The following is a 24,411-nucleotide window of genomic DNA, read 5'->3' as shown; positions in this document are numbered from 1 at the left end:
TGAGCTGCTGGTGGCTCCAGGAAGCAAAGCAGGTCTCAAGAACGAACCTGGTTCCCCACTTGTTCTAGGTACCTCGGGGTGGTCCAGCCCAGCCTGGGTATGGGTGACTCCAACCAGAGCCCTACATGCTCCTGAGCCTGCATCGGTGAGGGGAGAGGGTGAGGAGCTGGTTGTCCCCATTTGCTGCTCTAGGACATGCCCATCTCTGACAACTCACCCAGGGCTGTGTTGCCAGGCACAGTGCAGATGGAACTAGGAGCTGCAAAATCACGGCAAGAGTGCTCAGGACAGAGCCTGAGACAGGGTTTATTTCCACAGCTATAGGCAGCGGCTGAGTGATGCTTGCCATGGCCAGCCAGTGACCAGGAGTGACCCAGGCAAGGCTGGACTGAGGAGTGCTGGGAGTAGCTATGTGTTCAAGATGCTGACAGCATCTAGGAGCACATGGGACCTGCCAACCTTCACTTCCACAAACCTCTCAGAGGCTGCTAACTGCCCTGTGGTGCCTGGGAAGCAAGTTGGGGATGGGCAGGGCCCCTCATGGGATCAACATGGCTCACTGCAGCCACAGCCCTGTATAGGTGAAGCTGGTGTCATCACTGCCATCACAGGTGCTTAAAGTCCTGGAGTGCCACATGGGCAGCATTGCGTCCTGCAGCTCCCATCACTCCTCCTCCTGCAAAGAGCAGAAATGGGCAGTGGTAGGCAGCTCCAGACTCAGGAGATGGGGTGCAGGGCTGCACCAGCAGAGCTGCCCAATCTCCCTGCCCCTGAGAGTGCAGAGAGAGCAATGGACACACTCCCCCCACCATGATGCCCTTGCATCTCTTCCACACATCCCCATCCCCCTTCTGCAGCTCCCCAGTAGGGTCCCGGCTCCCAGCACTGCTCACCAGGATGGGCTCCACTTCCACACAGATACAAGCCGGGAACTGGAGACCGGTAGCCTGAGTAGGATGGTGCTGGCCGGGCAAAGTACAGCTGGTCCAGAGACATCCCTCCATGGAAGATGTTCTGCAAGGAGAGCTCTATGTGAGCTGGCTATGCCCAGCCCAGGGCTGTGAGCGCACTGGAACAGGCACCAGAGTGATGCTCAGAGCTAAGCCAGCACGGTGCCTACCCCCCCAGGCAGCCCAAAGATCCTCTCCAGGTCAGGTGGTGTCAAGATGTCTCTGCCAATGACTGATGCCTTGAACCCTGGGGCATAGGCTTCGATGCAGTCAAACACTAGAAAGGGATGGAGGGGTGGGCACGGGCATGGTAGTGAGCCCCTGAGCAGCTCCAGGGCAGCTCTAACCCCAGGAAGGGACCAGCACTGCTGCTGTTACCTGGGTCCATGTATGCATTACATACCTGTGTCCGCATATGCATTTTTGGCCTGCTCATCCCAGTGCTGCCCACCTGCCAGCACAAAGGGGGTGTACTGGGTGAAGAGGGACACAACATGGCAGCCCTGTGGGGCCAGCCCTGAATCCAGCGCTGAGGGGATGCAGAGCTCGATCATGGGCCTGAGGGAGCAGGACATGAGCCAGGCAGGCAGGAGACCCAGCCACCCCAAACCTCTTCCTCAGCACCACCCGTTGTGCCCGTGCTGCCCCTTCCCTGGTGCAGCATGGTGTGCTGGTGTGGTCTCCTACCTGCTGGAGGGGTGCCCATGGGTGGCCTCAGTGAAGGCCTGGTGCAGGAGGTGGGTGCCTTCACAGTTGAGATGGATGGAGCACTGGTGGTGGGGCAGGGGCTGGCCGTCACGGGCATTGGGGGCAGCCAGGAAGCTGGGCAGCCGATCCACCGCCACTGGGAATGGGTGGTGGGAATGGGGAAGTGGGGTGCAGCCTCTTGCTGAGCCTGTAGCCAGTGTCCCTCCAGCAGGGACAGCGGCAGAGGTGGCCCTGCCGGTACCTACCATTGATCTTGGTGACCGGGGAGCGCGTGTCAACCTGCTGGATCCGCTGGACAAAATCCTTGGGCAGCTGCTCCTGGGGTGGGAGATGCCGGTGCAGAGGCTGGTCGTGAGGGGTGGTGTGGCTAGGGGACACTGCCATGCCAAGCCCCCACCAGCTCCCTGCACCCTGTACCTGGGGGATGAGCTCCAGGAAGGTGATTTGAGGGGAGGCATTGGACAGCACCAGTTTGCTCCTCACCTCCGTCCCATCCTGCAGCACAACACCCTGCGCCTGCCCGTCCCTGCCCAGCAGCACATGGGACACGGCCTGGGCAGGCAGAGGGGACAGGACTTCACCAAGAGCATCCCCAGTGCCTGCAGGCTGCCCCCCCAGGCGCCCCGTACCTTCTCAGCAAAAATGTGGGCTCCCCTGGCAGCTGCTGCATGGGCAATGGCGTGGGACAGGGCTCCCATCCCACCGGACACGTAGCCCCAGGCCCCCCGCCGTCCCTCCAGCTCGCCCATCACATGGTGCAAGAGCACGTACCTGTGGTGGCAGGACCCCAGGTCAGCCACCAGTCAACGTGACAGGTCTGTCCCCTGCCTGGGCACAGTGAGGATGGTGCCACAGCCCCCACAGATGGGACCATGCCAGCTTACGGGATGTCAGCTCAGTTACAGGCAGCACCCACTGGTCAGGACTTGACCTGACCTGGGGACAGAGGTGTTCAAACAGCAAAGGGGCTGGTGAGGACCACTTAGGAGGGCCATATAGCAGGGATGGGGAGCAGCCCCTTGCCCAGCCCCAACCCCTGAGCCATCCAGGCAAAGCTGAGCAGGCAATGGGAGGGACAGGCAGCTAGGCAGGGAATAGGGTACTGGGCTGCAGCAGAGCCAAGCAGCTGCTGGCACGGGATGACATGAGGGGACAACGCAGCCACCCAGGGGGAAAGGACCCTCACCCACTGCCTGGGGTGTGGGGGCTAGCCATGGCTCCAATCACCGCATCAGTAGCCAGAGTTGCCTTCAAGGGCTCCGACTCAAACCACTGATCCAGGATCTGGGCCAGGAATAAAAGAGAGCATCAGGTTTGGGGCTGGGGGCTCCACAGCACCCTTGCAGGCAGGCAGCGAGGCAGCTGGTGGCTCCACACTGCCACTGCCAGCACTCACCTTGGAGATAGGAGCTGTGAGTACCTCGTAATAGCGGGGCAGCTGCCGCCCCAGTGCCAGCCCTGGGGGTGAGAGGTGGTGTGAGACCTACATGGCTGTGCCAGGGCAAGCTGCTCATGCCCAGCTGGGTCTGGGGGTCAGGCAGCAGGACCAAGCCCCCAGCTGGGGCTCCTGAGGAGCCTGTGCCCTGGGGAAGAGCAGCCATCGGCATCTACCAGCACCCCAGAGGTACCTGCCCTCAGCAGGGGCCACAGGGATCGCAGAGCACTAAGCCGCTGGAGCAGGGAACCCTGCCCCAAGGCAGCTGTATCCACTGGGGCAGCATCCAGCAGCGGGTCAAGGGCTGACACTAAACTCTCCATGAACGCCTCATATTCAGGATAAGCCTGAAAGGGGATAGAGGGAGACTATGGGGACCGCGCCATGCTGGGTGCGATGGATACGCTGCTGCTCCATGGGCAGGGCAGCCCCTTCAGAGGCTTTGCCATACTGGGTGCCTGCCCCCAAGTAGTACCTGGGCATCCTTCTGGGAGAACTGAGCGATCTGCTGCTGGGTCTGGGCCCTGTTGTTTCCCAGCAGGAGGGAACGAGGGGGGCTCCCATCCTCCAGCAGCGGGGTGAAGGAGTAGGGGTCCCGTGGGAGCACCCTCAGACCATGCCGCTGCAAGACAGGGATGGCAGGACCCATGCTGCTGGGACAGCCCGGCAGCGGGCTCACCCTGTCAGTGTGCCAGGAGGGGCCAGCAGCCAGCGAGGGATGGGTGCCGGTACCTGCAGCTCCAGCTCGGTGTAGATCTGTGGCCGCAGCAGGCTGAGCAGGTACGATGCCCGGGAGAACTTGAAGCCTGAAAGTTGTGTGGCAGTGGGGGGTGCCCATGTGCAGGGCTGGCCAGGGGTGTGGGGACAGGGGATACACAGGGGTACCTGGCACAATCTCCTCTGTGACAGCCGCACCGCCCAGCACATGGCGTTTCTCCAGCACAGCCGTGCGCAGCCCTGCCCGCTGCAGGTAGGCAGCCTGCAGGGAACACGGCATCACACTGCCCATCCCTCCAGGTGGGATATGTCCTTGTCATCCCCAGCATCCTCTCACCAGGGATGGCCCTGCTTCCCACAGCCCTGTGGGAGCCCCCAGTGCCATGGACACTGCAACCAACACCCTCCCTGCTCCTCCACTTTGCCCAGGGATGGAGAAGAGACAGCACCACTGTGCTCTTGGTACTCACTGCCACCAGCCCATTGTGCCCTGCAAGGAGAGAATGAGGTGAGGTGAGCCCAGTGTTGGGGTGGTCTCATGCACAGGGCACCCTGCCATGCCTGGGGCACGAGGCTGCCACAACCACTCAAATAATGGGGCTCTGGACATGTGGATGTAGGTGACAAGCAGCATCCTCCCCTCTCCCTTTAGCCCTAGCCCTAATGGTGCAAGGGTAGGGGACAGCTGCTCAAGGCAGATGCGCACTGCGGGGATGCAACATGTGCCTGGCCGTACCAGACCCAAGCGTCCTCCCTGGCACAAGGAGCGTGCTAGGGCTCTGCAGGGTGCCCTGCGCCGCTGTGGTCCCCATCCGGCCATTACCCTCCTGTCTCCCTGAGGGGAGGGCGGCTTGGCGTCCCCACCGGCTCCGCACAGCCCAGCGCTGGCTCCCTCCCCCAGCATTACCTGCCCCGATCACCACCACGTCGTACTCCCTCTGCAGCCGCTCTGCAGCCCCAGCATGGGCCCGCCGCGCTCCCGGCGGCGCTGGGGCAAGGAGCCAGCCCCGCAGCCAGCGGGCAGCGCAGGCCCTGCCCGCTCCTGCCCAGTGCCCGCCTGCCATCGCCCAGCGAGCGCCCGGCCACGGCTGCGGCGGGCAGCCTGGACTTTGCTTCCACAGCGGAACTTCTCCCAGGGCTTCCGGGCATGCGGGGGGTGTGTGTGGGGGGGAACACTCAGGGGCGGACACTGTGTGCCAGGGCTTGCGGGAGCCTGCTCAGGACAGGGACACGCACTGAACACTGCCCCGCCGGTGCTGCCTGTGACAAGGCGCTGATCCTGGCAGAGATTTGCTGAGGGCGTGCAGGGGGGCTGCAGACCAGCCCCGGCATTGAGAGGGTAACAGGGTTGGATCCTGCCTGGTGCTCAGCAGGATGGAAGGTGGTCCTTACAGACTGGGGAAGACTGCCCAGCACCTTTCCCAGTCTATACCCAGGAAGGTGCTGGGCAGGGAGGCGGGGGCCTGAGAGCCCCCCATCCCCTGATGTGCTCCAGGAAGAACCCAGGGACGTGTGTCTGGTGTGATCTGGTGTGATGGGCCAACAAGCACTGCAGGATAAGGGGAACTTAGCCCCCCTCGAGCAGGTAAGTCTAAAACACAAGCCCCACTGAGAGCAGTGGGAAAAGGGGCAGCTTGGGGGTGTGCCTGGCCCCAACCCAGTGCTGTTGCTCAGCAGGGCAAATTCCTGCCCAGCAGGATGGGGCAAAGGCCCTGACATGGTCCAGTGCTCCCTGAACTGCTGTACCCAGCCCTAGTGAGCAGCATGGAGTGACAAAGGGCAGCTGCTGCCAGAGTCCCTTGGGGCTGACCCCATCCCTAGATGTGCCCAATGGGTTTGCATGTGTACTGAGCCCAGCGGCACCTGTGAAACACATGAGCTGCCTCAGCCCCTCTTCATAGCTGGGCTTGTCTCCACGGCCGAGCGGTGCCTGGGAGCCCAGGTCTGCACCTCCCCAACCCTGCCCAAGCCTTTGAGGGCCCTGCACCCCACATCTGGGGAGAGAGGAGAGGGGGGCGCACCATGGGCAAGTTTGGCTACGCTGTTTTCTTCTCTAGCCAAAGCCTGTCAGCAATGCCAAGCTAGTGCTATAAATCCTTCTTTGGAAACACACTTTTCAGCAAGATGGTGATTTGACAACAACCTCTCAGCCCCACTCTCCACCCGTCCCCGAAGGCTGCTGGGTGCCAGCGAAGCCCATGGGGAGCAGGGCTGGAGGATGGGAAGGCTGCCTACAGGTACAGCTGACAGCACAGACACGGAGAAACCAGTCCATGCATTGGGAACACCCACAGCCCTGCTTTAATCCTGGCCCCGAGGTGGCTGGAGGCAGCTCAGAGCAGGGGGATGCGGGAGGGCTCCCAGAGGCGCCGGGCCAAGTCGCAGGCCTGCTGGACCACGAGCTCAGAGGGGATGATGCCGAGGTGCACGGTCAGCAGCTCATAGCACTTTACCACTTCTGCCTGGTGGTTCTTGCTATAGTAACGCAGCAGCTTCCTGGAGAGAAGATGGGGGGCTCAGCAGGTACAGTGCAGACTAGTACCCCCTTTTTAACCACCTTCCCCCTAGAAAGGAAGGCAAGGACACAGCACCCGTCTACTGACAGGACACCCACACCAGGCTGGGGAGATTGGCTGGTGCAAGCCTGGTGACACCACAGCACTGGTACCATCCTGCAGTGACATCCCAGTGCGGACAGCATCACTAAACAGCCCCAGGCCCTGGTGCCAAGCAACATGGCTGGGGACAGCTCACCTGTAGTAGTCTCCTGCCAGCATCCCAATGGGAGCAGAATCATCAGAGAGAACTGGCACCTCCATCACCTCCAGCTTGTAGCCCTTGGGAAAGATGACAGGAGAGGGCAGGAGCAGGCAAGAGACTGCCAAAGAGCTGAAGCCAACTGTGCCTATAGTCCTGCCCTGAGAAGGTACTGGGGAAGAGAGGCTCAGCCCTTATCTGACCCCACATACCAGCTCATTCTCAAACCAGAGGAAGTAGGAGCAGCAGTAGTCGCCATCCTGCAGCATGAGCGTCGTGTAGCCCTTCTGTAGGTATCGCCGGGCCAGTGTGATTAGGGACCAGACCTGGGGGACAAGGGGCACCTGAAACCTGAGCAGAAACCCCTCCAACCATCACCGCCTCCTGGGGTCCCCCATCCCACCCTTAGCCCCACAAGCAGTACCTTCCTCTTGATAAAGGTGGCCAGGGGGCCCTTGCCCAGCTCTGAGCTGGACTTCTCTGTGATGCTGAGCGATGGTGCCATCATCTGCCCAGACGTGCGGTCCACATAGATGAAGTGCACCAGGCCAGGAAAGTCCTCCAGGTACGTGGGGTAGGTTAAGGGTGTCCAATAACTTTGGTGCCCTCCCAGGACAGCCCCTTCACCCACCACGCTCCCCACCTCGAGCCCACTGATGGGGGTACATTGTCACACTCCCACCTCTGCTACCCCCCTGGGGACCCCTCCTCGCCGGGCTGGGCTCCCAGCCGCAGGGATGGGTATGACACCATGGTGATATTGCGCCTGCTCTTCACCAGCAGAAAGTCGCGCCAGTCCAGCAGCTTCTCCCTGCCAAGCGGAAGCACAGTGGGAGGCCAGGACCCACCAAGCCCCAGCAGAGCTGGGTGCGGGGCAGTCCCCTGGGGATGCTGGCCACCCCATGCACTCACTTCATCAGCTTCTGGGCACGGTCCCGCAGCCCCTGGGACAGGCTGTGGCTGGCAGAAGTCAGGAAGAGCTGGCGGTACACAGAGCAGAGCTGCCGCTTCATGTTGGACACTGCCTGCAGCAGCCTGAGCCGGAAGACACGGATGCTGCTGAGTTTGGCCCCTGGGTCCCCAGCACTGCAGGGACAGCCACGCTGCCCCCAGCCTGCCCTGGAGACTTTCTCTACCTATCCCATACTCACTCCAGGGAGTTTCCAGGCTCGGTCCGGGAAAACATCTTATTTTTGAAGTCTACCCAGGTGTTCTGCAACTAGAGAGAGACCAGGCTCAGCATCAGGCAGTGGAGACAGCAGGATGGGGCCCTCGCATTCCCACTCCCACCTGGATGTCCTGCCCGCTCAGCTTCTTCACAAACTTGTCCATGCGTTGCCGCAACTCAGGCACAAATGTGTAGGAGCGTGGGGCTCCTGCCTCTAGCCCCTCTTCCAGCTTCTTCTCCAGCACCAAGAAACCATCCAGCAGCTGGTACAAGGTGATGGCCACCTGGGTCATCGGGCCCTGCTGGGGAAGGGATATATGGGTGAGCCAGGACCCAGCACAGTGTCACATCCCTCACCTTGGAGTGAGCTCACCTTGGTCAGGAGGATGAGGGAGATGCCCGGCCAGAGCGGGAGGCAGTGCATGGTGTGTGGCAGCAAGGGGCAGTAACCTTCCCGCAGGTTGGCATCCAGGAAGATCCTCCTGGGGTTTGAAGCTTCAGGGACCAGAGGCCCCAAGGTCTGGAGCAAGTCCTCCGCCATCTAGGGAGAGAAAGGAGATGCTCAGCCCCTGAAGAGATGGGACAGCCCACAGCAATGCCCTGAAAGCTGCAAACAGGCATGACTTTACCAAGGGAGCTGGAGAGACCACGTGACAAAAGATCAGCAGTGAGCAAAGTGCCCAGGGGCCCCAAAAGAGCAGCAAGTAGTGGGTAAGCTGCTTGCAAAGACAGGCTGCAAATGCCTTCTGTCGAGGCTCCCAGTTGCTTGCACAGAGTGTGTGAGGCTCTGTGGCATTTGTCAAGGAAGCAGCCCAGAAAGCCCAGAGGCAGCAGAGGAAGACACCAGACTGCTCTGAGCGAGCCCCAGCCCCTCCACGCTGACACTTATGGACACAGAGACTGTAAGCAGTGCCTCAGAGGTGGTCAGCGGTGTCACAGTTATGCAATGTGGCAGACACAGGGCATCACCCTAACCCTAGAGCCGGGGGCACCCACAGTGCAGCACACAGCTCTGTGTGACAAGTGACAAGGAACAGGGACCACAAGAGCACCAGGACAGGCCAGGAGGGACTGCAGGACCCCTTGCTCACCTGGACATCTGCAGCATCCACCTCCCCGGTGCTCAGCATCTCAGTGCCCTCTGACCAGCTCTCACTGCCTGCAGGGAGCATGGCAGGTTGCTCTCCCTGCCGCCCCCACATGCAGGGAGGGGGCTGCTACCCTGCTGGGCACTCACCTGTGCTGTGCCTGCCTGGAGAAGGCTCAGGAGTGTAGTAGACCTCAGGGACAGAGAGATCATCTGTGTCCTGCCAGTGGGAATGGCTGGGTCAGCAATGGGAGTGATGCAGACAGCCCAGCCTGCAGGTCCCCATCCCAGGGACTCACCTGGTCATCAGAGTCCTTCTCTGCAGCTCCATGGGAGCCAGGGCTGCTCACTGGAATGCTCTCACTTCTCTTGGGTCCCTGGGGGAGCACCTTCTCTGCTGTGGGCTTCCACAGGGGGGAAAAATTTAAGCTCTCCCAAGACATCACCTCATGGGGGCATCCCGACCCACTGTGTCCCACACCCTGCTCTGGAGCACCTGGGGGCTGAGCTCCTCCTCGATGCTCTGGCTGGGGTACAGGTCCTGCACTAGGAGGATGAGGATGAGCAGGTCAGCGGGGCGGATGGAACTGGTGTTGCGGCTGCAGAACAGAGAAGGGAAGGATGAACTGGGAGGGAGAGCAGCTGCCCAGGGGAGAGTGGTGGGGCCGGACTCACCTGGAGTAGAAGGCCAGCAGCTTGGTGTGCACCAGGAGGAAGGCATGACACACCTCATCCCCACCACGCTCAGGGCTGGAGTTGATGTACTGCACCACCTGCTGCTCCAGGAACTCGATGCACTGCTCGCACAGCTGAGGGTGGATCAGCCGTTCCATGGCCTGGGATGCAGGGAGGGGGGAAAGCTGCTTAGCCCCCCAGACCCAGCCACACAGCCCTGGGGTCAGGTCGAAGCTTCCACTGCTCCAGGGAGCTCCCTCGAAGTCCCTGGCCAAAAGCTGTTCCCCACATCCCAAGACTCCATGCAGCAGCACACCCTTGGGACACCCCAAGGCGACGGACACCCCAGCACACGGTACCTCCACCGCAAAGCTCTGGTCCTCCTCCCGCAGGCGGCTGTAGGTCTCCAGCAGGCCGCGCAGCAGGCTCCAGACACGCTCCCGCTGCTCCGAATCGGCCGGTCGCAACCTGGAACAGCCACAGAGAGAGAGCTGACTGACGACTGTCACCTCCCTGCGGGGGGACGGGCACCCCAAGATCCAGCTGCAGCCCAGCAGGCAGGGGGTCCTGATGCAAAAACGGGGGGTCTCAGCTTGAAGACACCTGATCCCACCTCCCCCGGGGCTCCATGAAGTCAGCTGCCCCTCAACCCCGGGGGGCCAGCCCATGCCAGCCGTGCCCACTCACTCCTTGCGGACGAGGTGGGAGTCGAGCGTGACGAGGCCGCAGTGGATCTCCACCAAGCGCCGCAGCACGAACAGCGTCCGGCGCAGGTCATCCTCGCTCTCCGTCCCGTCGCCGTTCACTGCGATGTACAGGCAGTCCCCGAACTGCAACCGCCAGCGGGGTTAGGTCGGGGCCGGCTGTTACGCCCCGGTCCCGGTTCCCGGTGCCCGTCCTACCATGTGCAGGACGTGGAGGTGCCGCCCGCGCTCTGTCGCAAAGCAAGTGTAGGTGTCGGCGAGCTTCTCCAGCAGAGCCGTGCAGGAGATGATGAGGGGGGCGAAAAGGGTGTTGAGGCTGTCCTCCAGCGCCGGACCCTGGGGCACACGCTCCCGGGTCAGCGGCCGCGCACCACGCACCCCCTCCACTCCCGCACCCGCCCCGTCCCGCCCCACCTGCCCGCCGTGGGGCGGCCGCAGCCGGCGGAGGAAGGCGGCATCAGCCCAGTAGAAGAGCAGCTCGGCCGCGGTGCTGGCGATCAGGACGCACCGCATGGCACGGCCCGGCCCAGCCCGGCCAGACCCCCAGCAGCAGCCGAGGCGGCGGAGGGGCACCAGGACCACGCGGCTCCACCCGCCCCGCTCCGCTTCCTGCTCCGCGCGCGTGACCGCAGTGCCCGCAGCGCCCCCAGCGGTCCGGCGCGGCACTGCACCGCGGAACCCAGTCACCGGCGTCGGGGCCGCCCGCTCCTCCCCGCCGGCCCCTGCCCCGGCCCGTGGCGGAGAGAAGACACCGGCGCGTTTGACAGCCCAACTTTATTACACCTCCGGTAGCGCCTCGACGCGCCCCTGCTGCTCCTGCCTTCGACACCGCCCTCCTCCCGGTCAGGACACATTCACCGACTGCCGCTCCCCGCTCGGGAGGGGCCGGGGCTGCCCGCCGGCACCGCCTCCCTCCGCTCCGCTCCGGGCTGTATCATTTAATTCTCAGCATTTCCAGCCGCGGCCCCTCGATCCCCGCCCCGTGTGGCCCCCGGCGCCCCTTCTCCCGGCAGCATCCCCGCGCCTGTCCCGGTCAGGTTGACGGCAGCAGAGGGAGCTGCTTCCATGCGCTTTCTGCACCGGCAGCGCTGCCAGCCGTCCTGGGAGGTGAAAACCAAAGGGGGACCTGGCTGCTGGAGGGTCACCCTGAGGAGCCAGGGATAGGGTGCCCCAGCCCTCCCGACAGCCGGTGGGCACCGGACCCCGGGTGCTTCTTGCAGCTTGTGGGATGGATGGCGGCAGGCCCTGCGAATTCGCCATTGCACCGCTCCGACGGATGGTGGCCATGGCCAAGCGGAGCTCTGCAGTCATAGGTCAGGAGAGGGTGCCAAGCCGGACGGTGCGAGGACAACAGCACGTCACGATGCCTGCCCGACGTGGCCCGGCTGTGCGGGCTGCCGAGGAGGCAGTGTGTCCTGGGGAGTGCGCAGGGGCAGGAGCAGAGCCGGTTGGTCAGTTCTGAGCCGTGGGTTATCGGTACCGGCAGGCCAGCGCATTCACGTTCTTTACCACATAGAAGCTCATGGTCAGCGGAGGGATGACCAGGGTGCGGCCAGCGCGCAGAGGACGAGGCTTTAGCTCGGGGAGGGTCCCATCGTCCACCATGGCCAACGGCTGTCCGTTGAGCTGGACTGACCTGCGCAACCAAGAGAGGGTCAGGGTGGTGGCATCGAGGACAGGGCAGTGGTGGCAGCCTCAGTCACCAGCATGGCACTTACTTGGAGTGGAGCCCGTCCTTGCCGTAGGGCTGCAGCAGGTACTGGTGGACGATCTTATCCCGCAGCGTCCCTGCCAACTTGATTTTCTTCCGGGATCGATGCAGGTTGATGATGTAAAGGGTGATTGACCCGCGGACATAGTTGTGGCTGCAAAGGAGAGAGCAAGAGCTGAGGGCTGTGCTGGCACGGGCCCAAGGAGCATCGCCTCCAAGAAGGGGTTTGGGGGTCTCTGTAAAACTGGCCTCATGCAGCCATCCAGAGGGGACATCACTGTGATCAGGACAGCCAGGATCACTGTCCTGGCTGTCCCTCCACATGGAGATGCCACCTCCCCATCATGAAGCCCAGCTCCACAATGACACCTTTCCAGCCTCCCCCTCTTTAGCCAGGGGTGGCACAGCTTAAGAGGGTGCTGTGCTGCTGTCCTAAGTGGGGTGGCAATCCCGGGACAGCTCCTCCAAAGCCCTGCAATGAGGGGGCTGAGAACGGAGGGGAGCTCTTTGCATGAGTGGCATCTGCCCCCACCACTCTGGGCACCTAAATGACAGGTCCAGACACTGATCCTCTGTCCCTGCCTAATCAGGCAGCCCCAAACAAAGGCTATAAAGCACTTTGCACCTGTCAGTTACTGGACAAGGTTTCCTACTGAGCTGGAGGCATGTTGAAAGCATCTGGTCTGTGTAAAGAAACAGTCTCTCCTCCTCCACAATAGCAACTTGTGTCTGCGGAGGAGGTGGTTGCCCCCACCCGGCTCGCTGGGGCGCTTTCAAAGACCTTATCAGCGAAACAATAACCAGGCCGGGCTCCCTGGCAGCGCGGGCTGCGGGTAACCCGACCGACCGGGGGCCCCTCGTGTGAAATCCACCCCCTTGATCTCTGCTGCCTGGGCTGCCCGGTGGCCACTGCACCAGCCCCGGCCGGCCCCGTTCCCAGACGCGGGCTTGCCGTGACTTTCATCGGAGGCATCACTGTTCCCGTGCGCTCCCTCTGCTGTGACAGCGCCAGAGCAGCGCCCGAGAGAGTAGCCTGGGAAGCCAACCCGCCTTGCTCAGCCCCTGCGCTCCTGCCCAGCATGTCTGCGATGGTCCCCATATGCTGGGGGTCCTGCTTATCCCCACCCTGCACCTCCAACCTCCCTTAGCCCTCTTACTTGTGGTAGCTGGTGCAGTGCGCGTAAATGCGAAGCTTGTCACGAATGACCCTGCCAGGCAGGGGCTTCCTCTGGAGACCGGCCACGTGTATCGCCAGCACCTTGGGACCAATGAGGCGCTTGTAGAGCAGGGACAGCCAGTAGTCCTAGGGGGACAGAGGGGACAGTCAGCAGCACAACAGCCCCCCTGGCTTGCAGTGGGAGCGGACAGGAGAGGCTGGCTTCCCTGCTAGCAAACTTTTGGCTGCTGGGGTAAAAACGTGTGCCAGAAGTCTGTCTTGGTGTGAGCTTTTTCATGCAGTCAAAGCCCAAATGGCATAGCTGTTTCCAGAAAAGAGATTAAGGGAGGAATACATTGCTCTGCCTACACTGAGAGACAAGGATACCCTCTAAAGGAGCTGATTTTGGCTGGGCTATGGAGCATGGGGAGCGGCACTGGATGCCCTTGCATGTTCCCACAGACCTGCACGTAGCCGTGCTGCAGACCTGTGCAGCAGCTCCAGCTGATGCACATGGGATGGTGATGTCTCTATAGCAGACAGGTCACCCTCAAGCCCAGTCTCTACATGGGGCTGGAGCACACTAGAGCCCTCTGTGCTCCCCAGCTCTCTTCATGGCCATGCTGCTGAGGGTGCTCCACTTCCCAGAGGTATGTCTGCTGTGGAGTTAAGCACCCATGAACATAGCACAGGAAAGTCAAGCACTCTAGAAAGAGGAACTGTTCATGCCCTGCACACGTGTTGATGCAGTCTTTAATTACATCACCACATACTACATTTTCCCCCAGGGCATGGCCTCGCTCTGCACACAGGATGGGCCCCAAGCCCTGGCGAGGGAGGTGAGGCTGTGTGGTGACGGAGGCCACTGCCGGCAGGGCCCCCCCACTCATCTGCTGCAGACTGGGAGGTGTGTGGTAAATGAAGCAGGGTTGTGGGAAGGGAAAGGGCAGGCTTAGGCGCTCGCCTGCTGTTCTGCAGGATGGGGCTCTGGCCCTGCTGCTGCTCCAAGCACCCTGGTGGTGCTGGTGAGATGGAGTCTCTTATGCTGTCCCTCTGGGTGCTGCCTGTGGGTGCCTTGGGCAGCGCCTGGGTGCTGGGGCATCCTCACACACATGAGCACTTTGGATAACCTCCTCTGTGCAACCCTGACTGGCTGCCCCAGAGAAACTGGGGTGATCCCCCATCCCTGTGGGCAGTGTTGACCACCCAGCAGTGGTGGTCACACTGGTACCAGGGGTTGCTCTGCCTGGCAGTGTCTGACCCACACAGTGAGCAGTGCTGCTGGTGTGAAAAGGAGCACCCCTCAAGCATCTTGTGGCTCTGCACCCTGCCTGGAGAGGCATGAGAAAAGTCCTGCTTGGTCAGGATAGTGCCTATATGGGGTATGCCACCGCAGAGGAGCATCTTGGTGGGAATGGGTTCTCCAGGGTCCCAGGCTACAGGGCAGGATGGGCAGGTGGAAGCGCAGATCCCTCATACATGTATACGTCCCATGGGTGGGAAGCCCTCAAACAGCCACTATTAACATGCATTTTGGGTGGAAAGGATGGGATACGAAATACAGAGCAGTGCTGCAGCAGCAACTGACACAAGGCAAATACCACTGGCCAGACCACACTGCCATCCCCATCATCTCCCCAGCCCAGCTCAGATGAAGCTGACATGTTTCAGCAGTGCTAGGCTGGCCTGACAAAGACCCACTTTCTGTGTAAGCTTTTGCCACGGCGATGGAGGGAAAGCTGCCTCCTGCTTTCCTCTTGCTGCTCCCGGCCAAAACCACAGGGCTTTGTGCCACACCAGCCTGGTAACTGCTTCCCCTGCAAACCCGAGGCACTGGAGGAGATACAAGGGTGAAATCAGAGGCTTGTGCACCCCAAGCAGGCTCAGCCAAGAGGCCAAAGGTCTCAGGGAGGTCAAGCAGCAGTGGCTCAGTACTGTAGACGTGTGTTGTCCCTGAGGCCCATGGGTCCCTGTCCCTGAAGACTGCCAGTGCTGCTCGGCATCCTGGGGATACCCCTGCCTGCATCATGCTGGAGGGGCTGTGCCAGCCTTCTGCTGTGGGAAACTATGCTATGCCATCCTGCTCAGGCTCACTGCAGCTGGGAGAAGCAGTGCCTGGCACACTCCTGGCTCCCTGGGGAGCCATCCTGATTAGCAAGTGTCACTGGATGAGTAATTGAGTTTATGGTGAGGCCAAGGGTGAGATTGCACAGCCCCATGTTGAGCTCACTGCCTCTAGCTACCTGTCAGCTCAGGCTCTTAGGTCTCTCTAAGCAGCCCCCTTGGGTTTTCTCATGTCCTCTTATATTTCCACTGACGAGATGCTGCTTTCATTCACAAGTTATGGGATTGGCACAGGCCAGAGACCTCGTGGCCACCCTCAAAAGTTACATATGGGTCTCGAGTTGTTCTGCAGGGGGCTTATGATGGCCTTGGCACAATGGGGAGCAGGCCCAGCCTCTGGCTGAGCACCCACCCCTCTGGGCAGGGTGGTCTCCTGGGGGTTTGCTGCTTTGATGCCAGTGTCCCTCCACTCTCAAGGCTCAGCAACAGCAACATTTGCAATGTGAGGGTGCAAGGAGCTGCCCAGCCCCACAATCTGCTGCCAAATCTCATGTCTCAATGTACACTTTTCCCAAGGGTGTTCTGACAAACCCTGCTCCCCTGCAGAGCTGGGAAGCCGACCTTGGGGCTCCTGCTGTGGCAGTTCACAGGCAAAGCTGTGCTGTTCAGCATCTCCATCTCACAAGGACATGTGCTTTGTGTCTCCAGGAAGCAATGGCCACATTTTGTGAGCTTCTGATCCAGCTAAGGGTACACAGCTTTTCTGAGCTACTATGCAGGTGCCCTAAGACAGGTAAGGCTGTCAGCAGTGACGCAGGGTGAGCTGTTCTGCAGTGTGAGATAACCACCTCTGAATGTGCAGCATTTTGGTGCAGGCAATGCCCCTAGGGCAGCATGGGGACCAACCTGTCCCTCCAGCATTTGCAGGAGGTGAGAGGAGAGCAGTGATTTCACCTAGGCTTGCTGGCAAGGCAAGCTCCAAAGACTTCATTTAGGGAAGGATGTGGAAATACCAGAGACTTCAAAGGAGGGCCAGAAAAATGACCTGGGGCTGGAAAGGGAGTCGTCAGCCCGGCCTTGAGGCACTTGAGCTCTTCAGCTGACTGCAGGGAAGCACTGAAGACAGCTGCAGCTTTTTGCGTCACCACAAGCCCACTTGAGGCAGGGGCCAAAGTCATGTTCCTTGCAATAAATTACCAGGAGCTGGTGATGCTGAACACTTGGGTGACGGATTACACACACACATAGCATGATGGAAACTAGCCCGCCAGGGTGGGCACTTCTCCCAGCTGGACCAGAGGCTGCTCCTACCACCAGTATGAGCAAACCCCAGCTAAAACCACAGCAGGGCTGTTGGGCACCTGCAGCTGCTGGCTCCTGTTTAAATGGGGACCAGCTTCAGAAGTAGTTATTGTTGAAACCCAGCTTGGCTGCAACCAGGATGACTTTTCCACTCATCAGTGGTCTCTTCCTGGACCTCTGACAGCAGCTGGCACCTCCTCTTATATTGCAAACCCTGCGTGAGTGTGGCCCCTGGGCTGGCAGCATCCGTATGCCCCTTGCAAAGAGAAGTGCCTGCCTTACAACACAGTGCCAGGCAACCTGGCAGAGGCTGCTGTGGCAATGCCCAGCTTGATTCATGTCTCCAACCGGTGCAACAGCAGAAAGGATCTGGGGTTTGGAGTCATGGAGAGCTCCCGTTGTGAGGGCTGAGCCAGCAATACAGCTGTAGTGGTAGAGGAGGAATAGCAGACAGGAGTCTGGTCTGCTATTAGTCCTGCGGGAATTCAAGGGAGCTTTCTTGCTTTAATTACTTTGCAGACCTATTAAGTGGTGCTGCCACTGCAGCCCCCAGAGCTGCAGGCAAGGAACACCTGAAAGCAGAGCCATCCTGTACCTCAGGATGTTCCTGGCCAGAACCCCTGATTTAAGGGCAGGAGGATGCTTGTCTCGAGTGAGCTGATGTGCAGAGCTCAGGCCAGACACATCTTCTGAACCCCATGGGGCCAGTGAAGACCCCCAAGCATTCCATTAGATAGGGAAAGGCCAGGCAGGGACCCAGAGGGTCCCATTTGATCTGTTTGCACATCTTAATTCATTGCAAGAGCTTTTAGGTACTGCAGCTTTTGGAGACACAAGGCTGATCAGGCAGACCTTCAGACAGACCTATTGACTAGGTCTCCAGAACCACCAGGAAGGGCACAGGAGCATATCGCCAGTGCTCTCTCCTGGAGGCAGCAGAGCAGCTTTACAGCCCACCTGAGTTCAGCTCTGAGCTCATCACGTGTGAGAAGACATTGCCATAACCAGAAAACTGAGTAGTGGAGCCATAGCCCTTCAGTCTCACAGGGACTGCAAACAGCAAAGGCAGCCAAACTCCAAATGAATGGCTACTGACCCTGCGGTGCACAGCCTCCTCTGGCTGGGGCTGCGGGGCATGGCTCTGTGACCCTGTGTCACCACTGGCATCAACTGGCTGCTGCCGGCCCTCCTCCTCTTCCTCTTGTTTCTTCCCTCTTCTGAACCTGCCCAAGCTCTTTCTCCATCCCTCAGGCACACTTGAGTTTCACCAGCCGGTTACAGACTGCTCCATTCCTGCACTTTCTCCTGCGTTTTTCCATAGTCCAAGCAATCCTTATGGAGAAAAGGGCTGGCTGGTCTGCCTTCCTGTATATCACAGGACAGCGCTTTGCTCTTTTATTCCTCTGAGCCTGATGGCTTGTTTTGGCAAAAGCATCTTCCAGAAAAGTAGTGATTGTGGTTGTGAGGGCTTGGAGAGGTGGGGAAGCTGCCACTTCTCAGGGAGTCCATTCCAGCAGTTAAACATCAGCACTATTAACAATACTACTTATTTTCAGCTTGAATTTGTCTGGCTTCAGCTTCCAACCAGTGGTTCTTGTTTTCTCTTTTCCACTAGATTAAAGCGATCCTCGTCATCCAAAGCTTTCTCCCTGCGGAGGTCCTTACATCCTGTTCAAGCCATGGCTGGTTGTTCCTTCAGCAAACCTGGACTAATGCCGCTGTTAACATTATCCCTGAGTTTTACACGCTTCTTGGACTGTGGGAGCTTGATGCTTTCTCACCCAAACCGTGCGCAAGGTCCTGTGACCAGCAAAGTGGGGCAAAGCCTCTATCCAAAGGGAATACTTGCTGAAACCAAAATTATCAACTCTGGGAGCAGGCACTGATGCTGTCCTCACAGCTCACTCACACCCATCCTCAGAGATGTGAACCTTTTGCTACTCTGTGTGCACCCTCCTTTTGTAGAGGTCCTGAAGAGCTGAGAGCTTGGTGAGCAGTCTCCTACAGTGTTTGCTGTCACACTGGGATAATTTACAGGTGTGCCCTGCGCATCACGGGGACACTCAGAGAGAGTCTATGAATGGGAAACACCACTCCTCCCAGCCCAAAATGAGGGGGCTTCAAAGTGCCAGGAGCTGGTGGCATCAGCAGGGGAGGATGGGGCAGCACAGATGGAGATGCTGCAGCAGTGTCCCCTTGCCTCTTCCCTCTGCTCTGCCTACACTTTCCTGCCCGTCCTGGCCAGGACAGACCCTTCCTTTGATCCAGGTACCTGCACCTATGAAAGGATCAGATTATTACCCAGCTCCTTTCTTGCTTATCATCGGTCCCTGCTGGTGCCCACCACCAGTCCCCTGAAGAAGCTGATGTCTCTGCCTGGGTATCCATTGCTTTCAACATGCTGATCCTCTTCCTTCCTGCTCTAACGGCTGTGAACTCCTCACCTCACACCACTCTTTCCTGCATTGCCTTCCGCCTTTACATCTTCCTGGCAACTTTCTCTGCTGCAAGCAGTCTAGGCTGAAGTGTGATGTGAGAGGCTGCAGTCCTGCGGTCCTGCACCTCAGTGCCATTCAACTAAGAAGGGAGAGGAGGCAGGCACAGTGAGGGTGGGCAGCGACTCCACTAACCAGGGTAGGAGCAGCTCTGTAGAACAGAACAGAACAGTTGCTGCTGTGGCTGTGTTGTGCACTTATAGGAGCTTACAGCAGGCTGGCTCTTGTCTAGCCCTTTGGACTGAATATCTACACGTGGTTAGGGAAAGGAAACCAGGTCACGTTTTATAACAACTGCAATAAGTCCCAAAGTGCAGCACATGGGGACAGCCAGGAGAGTTGCTCCCATCCCTAACAACCTGCTTATGTGCATGCTCCCATGGGCTCAGAGAGCAGCATTCTCATCCACTGATGCCAGCAGCATCGCAAGATCTGTGTTTGGGGTGAGCATCAGCCATTCATCCTACAGCCAGGGGTCTTCCCCAGCAGTGCCAGGAGCACAACCCTCCAAGCCTCCAATGAGCATCACGTCTTCCCAGCCTTCAAGCTGCTACACCCTTTGCTCAATCCTTCTCCCTTGTCTCTGTCTCTTCTCATTTTCCCCATCTTGGAGAAAGACCAAACACTGACATTAAAGGCAAAATTCCTGCTGTGGAAGCAGCAGCCACAGGAATTGCTGCCAGGCACTGTTGGCACCAAGGGGACTGCCTGGCCAGACGCTGTGAAAGTGACTAGTGGGAAGTGGCCCCTGCCTACTGCTGCCCTGCACAAGCTGGTCCCCAGCGCCCCCACCTTCTCGGAGAGCTGAGCAGATGGAGGAACAGCCAAACCTCTCTTCTGTCATCACCTCTCCCTAACAGGGACCAGGCAATGGAGGCCACAGGAAGGGAACAGAGCCACTAGATCAGAAGGCTTGGAAATCAAACGCAATTTCTTTGCTGTTTTCTGTTCCGCTGCTGCTTTTCACCATAATGTGACTCCCTCCCTCCTGCTGACAAGCACTAGACCACCCTGGGAAAGGTCTTGCTGTCCCACCTCCTCCATGGCCCCAGCATGGTCCCCTCTGTCACTGAGGAGGGCAGGTCACTAGCATGGTGCCTCCGAGAGATGTGGACAGTTGCTGTATTGATCCTATCAAGTACAAGATGCTGCTGGTGGTCCCAGGTGGAGTGTATGTTTGCCCCAGGCTCTGGCTCAGGAGGAACAGCCTGGCTCTGGGTCTGCACATGTCCCGCAGCTCTGGCGGATGGGTGCCCCAGCTGCTGGCCACAGCATGGCTTTGATGAATTTGAGAGTCCAAGCATATGTACTTCAGAGACTCTTTTATGCTGCACTAAGAAGGAAAGGGCCCTGAATCTGCTGTGACAGCAAGCAGAGTTTAGGTGCTTTAAATCTGTCTCCTTGTTCACAGATAAAACAAGCTTCAGAGCAGACTTATGGCTCCTATAGAAGGCTGAATGCAGTGAAGATGCAGAAAGCAGAGGATGACAGGGTCCTGAAGATGTGGTATGGTCATGGTTGAAAGGACAAGGAAGTGGAGTGGATGCCCTGCTCAGAACTGCTTCAGGCACTTGTACAAAGGCTGGCAGAGAGATTTCTGCAGGGTCCACTCTGCCCTTCAGCAGGCCATGTTCTGGCTGCACCTCTCCTGGGAGAGCCTTTCCGCTGTGCACAACTGCCCTGCCTGGGATTTTATCCTTCCCACATGCCGCCCAAGTGAACGTCCTGTACACACACCTCCTGCCCACTCTTGCCTCTCCCACCCTTCTCTGTCTGCAGCCATCACTCCCATCAGAGCCAGTGCTCCAACATGTGGGGCAGATGGGGGTGCCAGACGCCCACGTGGCAGATTTATGGTCATAAGGAACAGTTTCCATGTGTGTGCAGGCTCCACTGGACCTGCTCCCTTTCCCCACCCCTTGTCGCTCCCAGGCTTGGGACCATGCCTCATCCTCTGCCTGTGTGGCGCATGGCATCCTGCAGCCCAAATCTCCCATCAACGACCCCAAAGCCAAGGGTCCCCGCTGGGGGACGGGACGGGACGGGGATGACAGCAGCCACAGTCCTACCCCTGGAGCTCGTCCGGCTGCATGTGCGCAGCACAGTGACTCAGTGCTGGGTGTGCAGATGGGCCGGAGCAGCAGCGGGGCTCAATTCCCGCAGCCCCGCAGCCAGCTGGCCGGGCTCGGCGGCTGGAGCGGGAGCGCTTGAGGAAAGGGCTCTCTGTGCGCTTTCCTCTATGCATGGCGGGTCTTCTCTTTGCCTCTGGACGCTGCCCTGCGCAGCAGCCCCGCAGCCACCCAGCGAGCGGACGGCAGGGTAGGGGTGGGCGCTGGTGGGTGAGGACCTGGCCTCGCAGCCCTGGGCTGGGGAGGGCCCCCTACTGCAGAGCGCAGCGGAGGGAGAGGCACCGGCCGGGAGGCGGCGGGGAGCTCCCCAGCTGCCGTCAGCAGCGCCTCCCGCCAAGCCAGCTCAGCTAATGAGCGCACCGGGGAGCGCGTACGTGCAGCAGGAGGGAGCGCGGCCCGGGGACACTCTCCTGCCCCTGGCACCCAGCACGGCCCCTCACCAGAGGGCCCCTTGCCCCTCTGCGCCCTGAGACCAGGGAGGCCAACTGGTCCCTGCTGGGGCTGGGTCAGGTAGGTGCTGTTGGCACCAAATGGTCAGGTGCATCCCAAGGATGCGGCTTGCACCATGGCTCTGCCCTGAGGACGGGACGCAGAGATGCTGGGGACAGCCGTAGCCTGGCACCGAGCTCATCACACCAGGGCTTTTATGAAAGCCCGGTTAGGAAGGGGACAGATCACTAAGGACAGACCCAATCTGAGCCGTCCTCCCCTGTCTAGGACAGGCACTAACTTTCCCATTGAGCTCCTCAGTTCCTTTGGGCTAAGCAAAGGAGGTGAAAAATCACCTGCAGCATCCAAGCGTCCAACCACGGCACTGTCAGGCACAGACCTTTGCACTGCTGCAATGCTTTCTCAAGGACGCCATCAATTCACAGGCAATATCATATTGTCTTCTACTACCACAGCTGAGCAGGCAGCCCCTGCCATTGCTTCACCTTGTGATCCCTGCTTTCATATGCAGCTTTTCTCATGCTACATATGAAACTTATATGCAGAAAAGAAGTTTATCATCTATCTGACCCAGGAGAGCCAAGTGTCTCACCATTCACAGTCCTTAGGAGAAAGTGCAAGAGGAGCCACAAAATTGGGATTTCAGCTTTGGCATTTCCATCGGATTTGCATTGCCCAAGTTTTTCCACACATAGGTATAACGCTACAGCACTGCCCATTAAGGGAGCAGAAATAACTACCAGGGATGGATGAAAAAGAGGCAAGTGCCATGTGGAAGAGTGTTCAGAAAGGTCCTTAACATGCAGTAATGATCTGAAGAGAAAACTCACACCCACCTGTGTGTATGTACAGTGCATATAGTCCATCTCTCTTTCCTTAATCTCTCTCTGAAACAACCCAGAGAGATGCAATATATTTATTGTATTACATCCCTCTGGACTGTTTCAGAGAGAGATTAAGGAAAGAGAGATGGAGTATGTACAGTGTGTGCCTGAAATGAGCCTAGACCTACTAAATGCCAGAGCAGCATTTCAGAGGCACTGGCCTGTGAAGAGCAAATGTCAGTGCTGCTCCTGCCCAACCTCTCCTCTGCTCCTCTCTCCCACACACATGAATAGATGGGCTTAGGTGCAGGCAAGCAGTTTGATGTACCTGCAAAAGGCTTTATTTGAAGGGCTTCTCAAGCACAGTCCTGGACTATTATACAGCTGGCTGCCTCAATCGTTCATGAAGAAAAAGCACTCCAGCCATACATTAAAAAGTTATCTCAAAAATAACAAAGTATTAAAACACTTGAGCTCACCTGCATTAAGGGCAGCTGGAGAATTTCTGTTCCCCAGCCTGATCACATCTGTGTCAGGGGCAGGGAACCTCATGTTGTCCAGTTTCTCCCACTCTGCTCCCCATTAATCCAGCAAAAGAAACCCATTTCATCAGGTCTGCACCTGGAAAGGGGCTCATAGATGTGGTCTCACCTTCCCCTGCTGCAGCACCAATCCCTCACATGGGACTTTGGTGGCACCACCATCAAAGATGAGAGCCCAGGATAGATCAGCTTAAACCTCCACCTTCACAGTTTCACTGCATCCCTGCCTGAAAGCAGCTGTTCCCAGGTGCCCTTACATTTCCCATCAAAATGGCCAGAGTTTACAAGTTTATTTTCAAGCCAAGGCTGACACTCAGAAAAGAAAGCAAGTCCCACCAGGCTGACTGTGCTTGCTGTGCAGTGCCCATGGCCAGAGAGGAGCTCTGCTTTCTGCCCACCCAACGTGCTCCTACCCCTCACTAGCTCACAGCATGGGCCACAGCAGTGACTATAACCCTGCTACACGTTGAGCAGTGCAGTGATTTGCCTGCTCCTTCCCCTGAAGATAACAAATTCCCACAGCACTGCAGTCCCAGAAGACAGGCAGGAAGAAATGTGATTTAGAAGCTGAGACTCCCACATTGGTCCCCCAACATATCACCTATACCACTTTTCACAAGCTTCCTTATACCATCTGCTGTAATATGCCCAAATAAAGGCAGTACTACCATGAACAAGACCAGCAGCATCCAAAGGACCGGCTTCAGGATCAACTGAAGGTCAGGGAGAAAAGCTCACATGGCAGCAGCATAGTGATCTTATGGTGATGGACTACAAATCGCTTGGCTTTATATGGGAAGCTCTTTAGCACAAGGATGGAGGTTGTATTTGCATCACTGCACCATCCCTGGACCGTGCAGAAAACTCTCCCTGGACCATGCAACTACCTGGCACCTAAGGATGCTGCTGTAAAAGGCTCCCTTCAGGTCAGCACCAGAACACATTGTCCTGTTATCTGACAAGCAGGGATCAGCACTGGCAGGGGAGGAGGTGCAAAGGCTCTTACAGGGAGCGCAGCCCTGACTCCCAGCTTGCTGAGGAGCTGCCAGCCGGAGCTGTGATTGATGCTGTGTCAGTGCAGCCCTTCTCTCAGCAGGCAGCTACCTCACGCCCAGCCAGCATGTGGAAACCCTTTTGTCGTGGCAGCTAATGAGCAGATTGTATTTCACAGTGCGGCCCCGCACAGGTACAGTCAGCGGCTTTCATCTCCCTGGTAGCTCCCACGGGAACAGCACGGCTGCAGGTCACGGTCTGGTCTCACTGGGCTTTTTGGTGTTTGCAGCTTTTAAACCCTCCGTCAGTTTGCATCTGCATGTGGCTCTTTATCAGCACAGGAGTGGAGGGAAAGGGGTTAGGGAAGCACCGGCCAGTGTTTGTGCAGGAACACAGTGGTGGGATGTGGGATGTCAACACCAAAGCACATGGGACAGTGAGGAAACAGCCATGAGGAGGGTGGCATCTAACTTATTAGGAGACTTATCTTTAAATCAACAGCAAAATCCACTTTAAAGACCTTCATTGTGTTTAACAGCCTGGG

General features: G+C 58.7%; 3 protein-coding genes across 11 annotated transcripts in view; all 3 read right to left on the bottom strand.

The window, feature by feature from the left end:
- Positions 1 to 282: 282 nt before the first annotated feature.
- Positions 283 to 4,947, bottom strand: PYROXD2 (pyridine nucleotide-disulphide oxidoreductase domain 2). 3 transcript variants are annotated; one of them, XM_062610417.1, is made up of 16 exons: positions 4,718 to 4,947; positions 4,281 to 4,300; positions 3,979 to 4,072; positions 3,826 to 3,899; positions 3,569 to 3,715; positions 3,287 to 3,440; positions 3,055 to 3,116; positions 2,845 to 2,942; positions 2,288 to 2,429; positions 2,076 to 2,210; positions 1,904 to 1,976; positions 1,638 to 1,794; positions 1,354 to 1,508; positions 1,121 to 1,227; positions 894 to 1,014; positions 283 to 676 (listed from the first exon to the last, which is right to left on the bottom strand). In XM_062610417.1, the coding sequence occupies exons 1-16, from the start codon at positions 4,872 to 4,874 to the stop codon at positions 606 to 608; spliced, it is 1,767 nt and encodes a 588-aa protein (XP_062466401.1). In that variant the 5' UTR covers positions 4,875 to 4,947; the 3' UTR covers positions 283 to 605. The 3 variants fall into 3 exon arrangements, with proteins under 3 accessions (XP_062466401.1, XP_062466402.1, XP_062466403.1); XM_062610418.1 differs by having other exon boundaries at positions 1,904 to 2,003; positions 3,569 to 3,743; positions 4,718 to 4,857; XM_062610419.1 differs by lacking the exon at positions 3,979 to 4,072 and having other exon boundaries at positions 1,904 to 2,003; positions 3,826 to 3,949; positions 4,718 to 4,857.
- A 1,137-nt stretch (positions 4,948 to 6,084) lies between these two features.
- On the bottom strand, positions 6,085 to 10,841 carry HPS1 (HPS1 biogenesis of lysosomal organelles complex 3 subunit 1). Of its 6 annotated transcripts, none has more exons than XM_062610412.1 (18): positions 10,616 to 10,841; positions 10,400 to 10,537; positions 10,185 to 10,327; positions 9,857 to 9,965; positions 9,498 to 9,658; positions 9,319 to 9,421; positions 9,122 to 9,226; positions 8,973 to 9,042; positions 8,827 to 8,894; positions 8,109 to 8,276; positions 7,858 to 8,037; positions 7,719 to 7,786; positions 7,480 to 7,602; positions 7,314 to 7,378; positions 6,992 to 7,137; positions 6,780 to 6,911; positions 6,565 to 6,647; positions 6,085 to 6,306 (listed from the first exon to the last, which is right to left on the bottom strand). In XM_062610412.1, the coding sequence occupies exons 1-18, from the start codon at positions 10,712 to 10,714 to the stop codon at positions 6,144 to 6,146; spliced, it is 2,124 nt and encodes a 707-aa protein (XP_062466396.1). In that variant the 5' UTR covers positions 10,715 to 10,841; the 3' UTR covers positions 6,085 to 6,143. The 6 variants fall into 6 exon arrangements, 5 of the variants coding, with proteins under 5 accessions (XP_062466396.1, XP_062466398.1, XP_062466400.1 ...); XM_062610414.1 differs by having other exon boundaries at positions 6,780 to 6,893; positions 10,616 to 10,840; XM_062610416.1 differs by having other exon boundaries at positions 6,780 to 6,893; positions 6,992 to 7,136; positions 7,313 to 7,378; positions 7,858 to 8,034; positions 10,616 to 10,840.
- A 117-nt stretch (positions 10,842 to 10,958) lies between these two features.
- HPSE2 (heparanase 2 (inactive)) overlaps positions 10,959 to 24,411 on the bottom strand; it is a 110,141-nt gene continuing 96,688 nt past the window's right edge. For both annotated transcript variants that reach the window (XM_062610420.1, XM_062610422.1), the window contains 3 exons: positions 13,070 to 13,215; positions 11,920 to 12,066; positions 10,959 to 11,837 (listed from right to left, as the gene is read on the bottom strand). In XM_062610420.1, the coding sequence (XP_062466404.1) occupies positions 11,672 to 11,837; positions 11,920 to 12,066; positions 13,070 to 13,215 (459 nt within the window). In that variant the 3' untranslated portion in view covers positions 10,959 to 11,671. The remainder of the gene's footprint in view (positions 11,838 to 11,919; positions 12,067 to 13,069; positions 13,216 to 24,411) is intronic.

This window comes from Pezoporus occidentalis, unplaced genomic scaffold (genome assembly GCF_034315485.1).
Source record: "Pezoporus occidentalis ecotype Australia unplaced genomic scaffold, CSIRO_AGI_Poc_V1 ctg147, whole genome shotgun sequence".
Classification (NCBI taxonomy): Eukaryota; Metazoa; Chordata; class Aves; order Psittaciformes; family Psittacidae; genus Pezoporus; species Pezoporus occidentalis.
Note: the sequence above shows the minus strand (reverse complement) of the source record. Positions and strands in the feature narration are given on the sequence as shown.

What these genes read in the sequence shown, in the direction of transcription:
- PYROXD2 (XM_062610417.1), bottom strand. Translation starts at nt 4,874, where the DNA reads ATGGCAGGCGGGCACTGGGCAGGAGCGGGCAGGGCCTGCGCTGCCCGC. An exon ending in CACAGAGGAGATTGTGCCAG is followed by an intron (nt 3,900 to 3,978) that starts GTACCCCTGTGT and finishes CACAACTTTCAG; the next exon opens with GCTTCAAGTTCTCCCGGGCA. An exon ending in ACACCGAGCTGGAGCTGCAG is followed by an intron (nt 3,716 to 3,825) that starts GTACCGGCACCC and finishes CCTGTCTTGCAG; the next exon opens with CGGCATGGTCTGAGGGTGCT.
- HPS1 (XM_062610412.1), bottom strand. Translation starts at nt 10,714, where the DNA reads ATGCGGTGCGTCCTGATCGCCAGCACCGCGGCCGAGCTGCTCTTCTAC. An exon ending in ACCAGAGCTTTGCGGTGGAG is followed by an intron (nt 9,659 to 9,856) that starts GTACCGTGTGCT and finishes CCTGCATCCCAG; the next exon opens with GCCATGGAACGGCTGATCCA. An exon ending in AGGAGGAGCTCAGCCCCCAG is followed by an intron (nt 9,227 to 9,318) that starts GTGCTCCAGAGC and finishes CCCCTGTGGAAG; the next exon opens with CCCACAGCAGAGAAGGTGCT.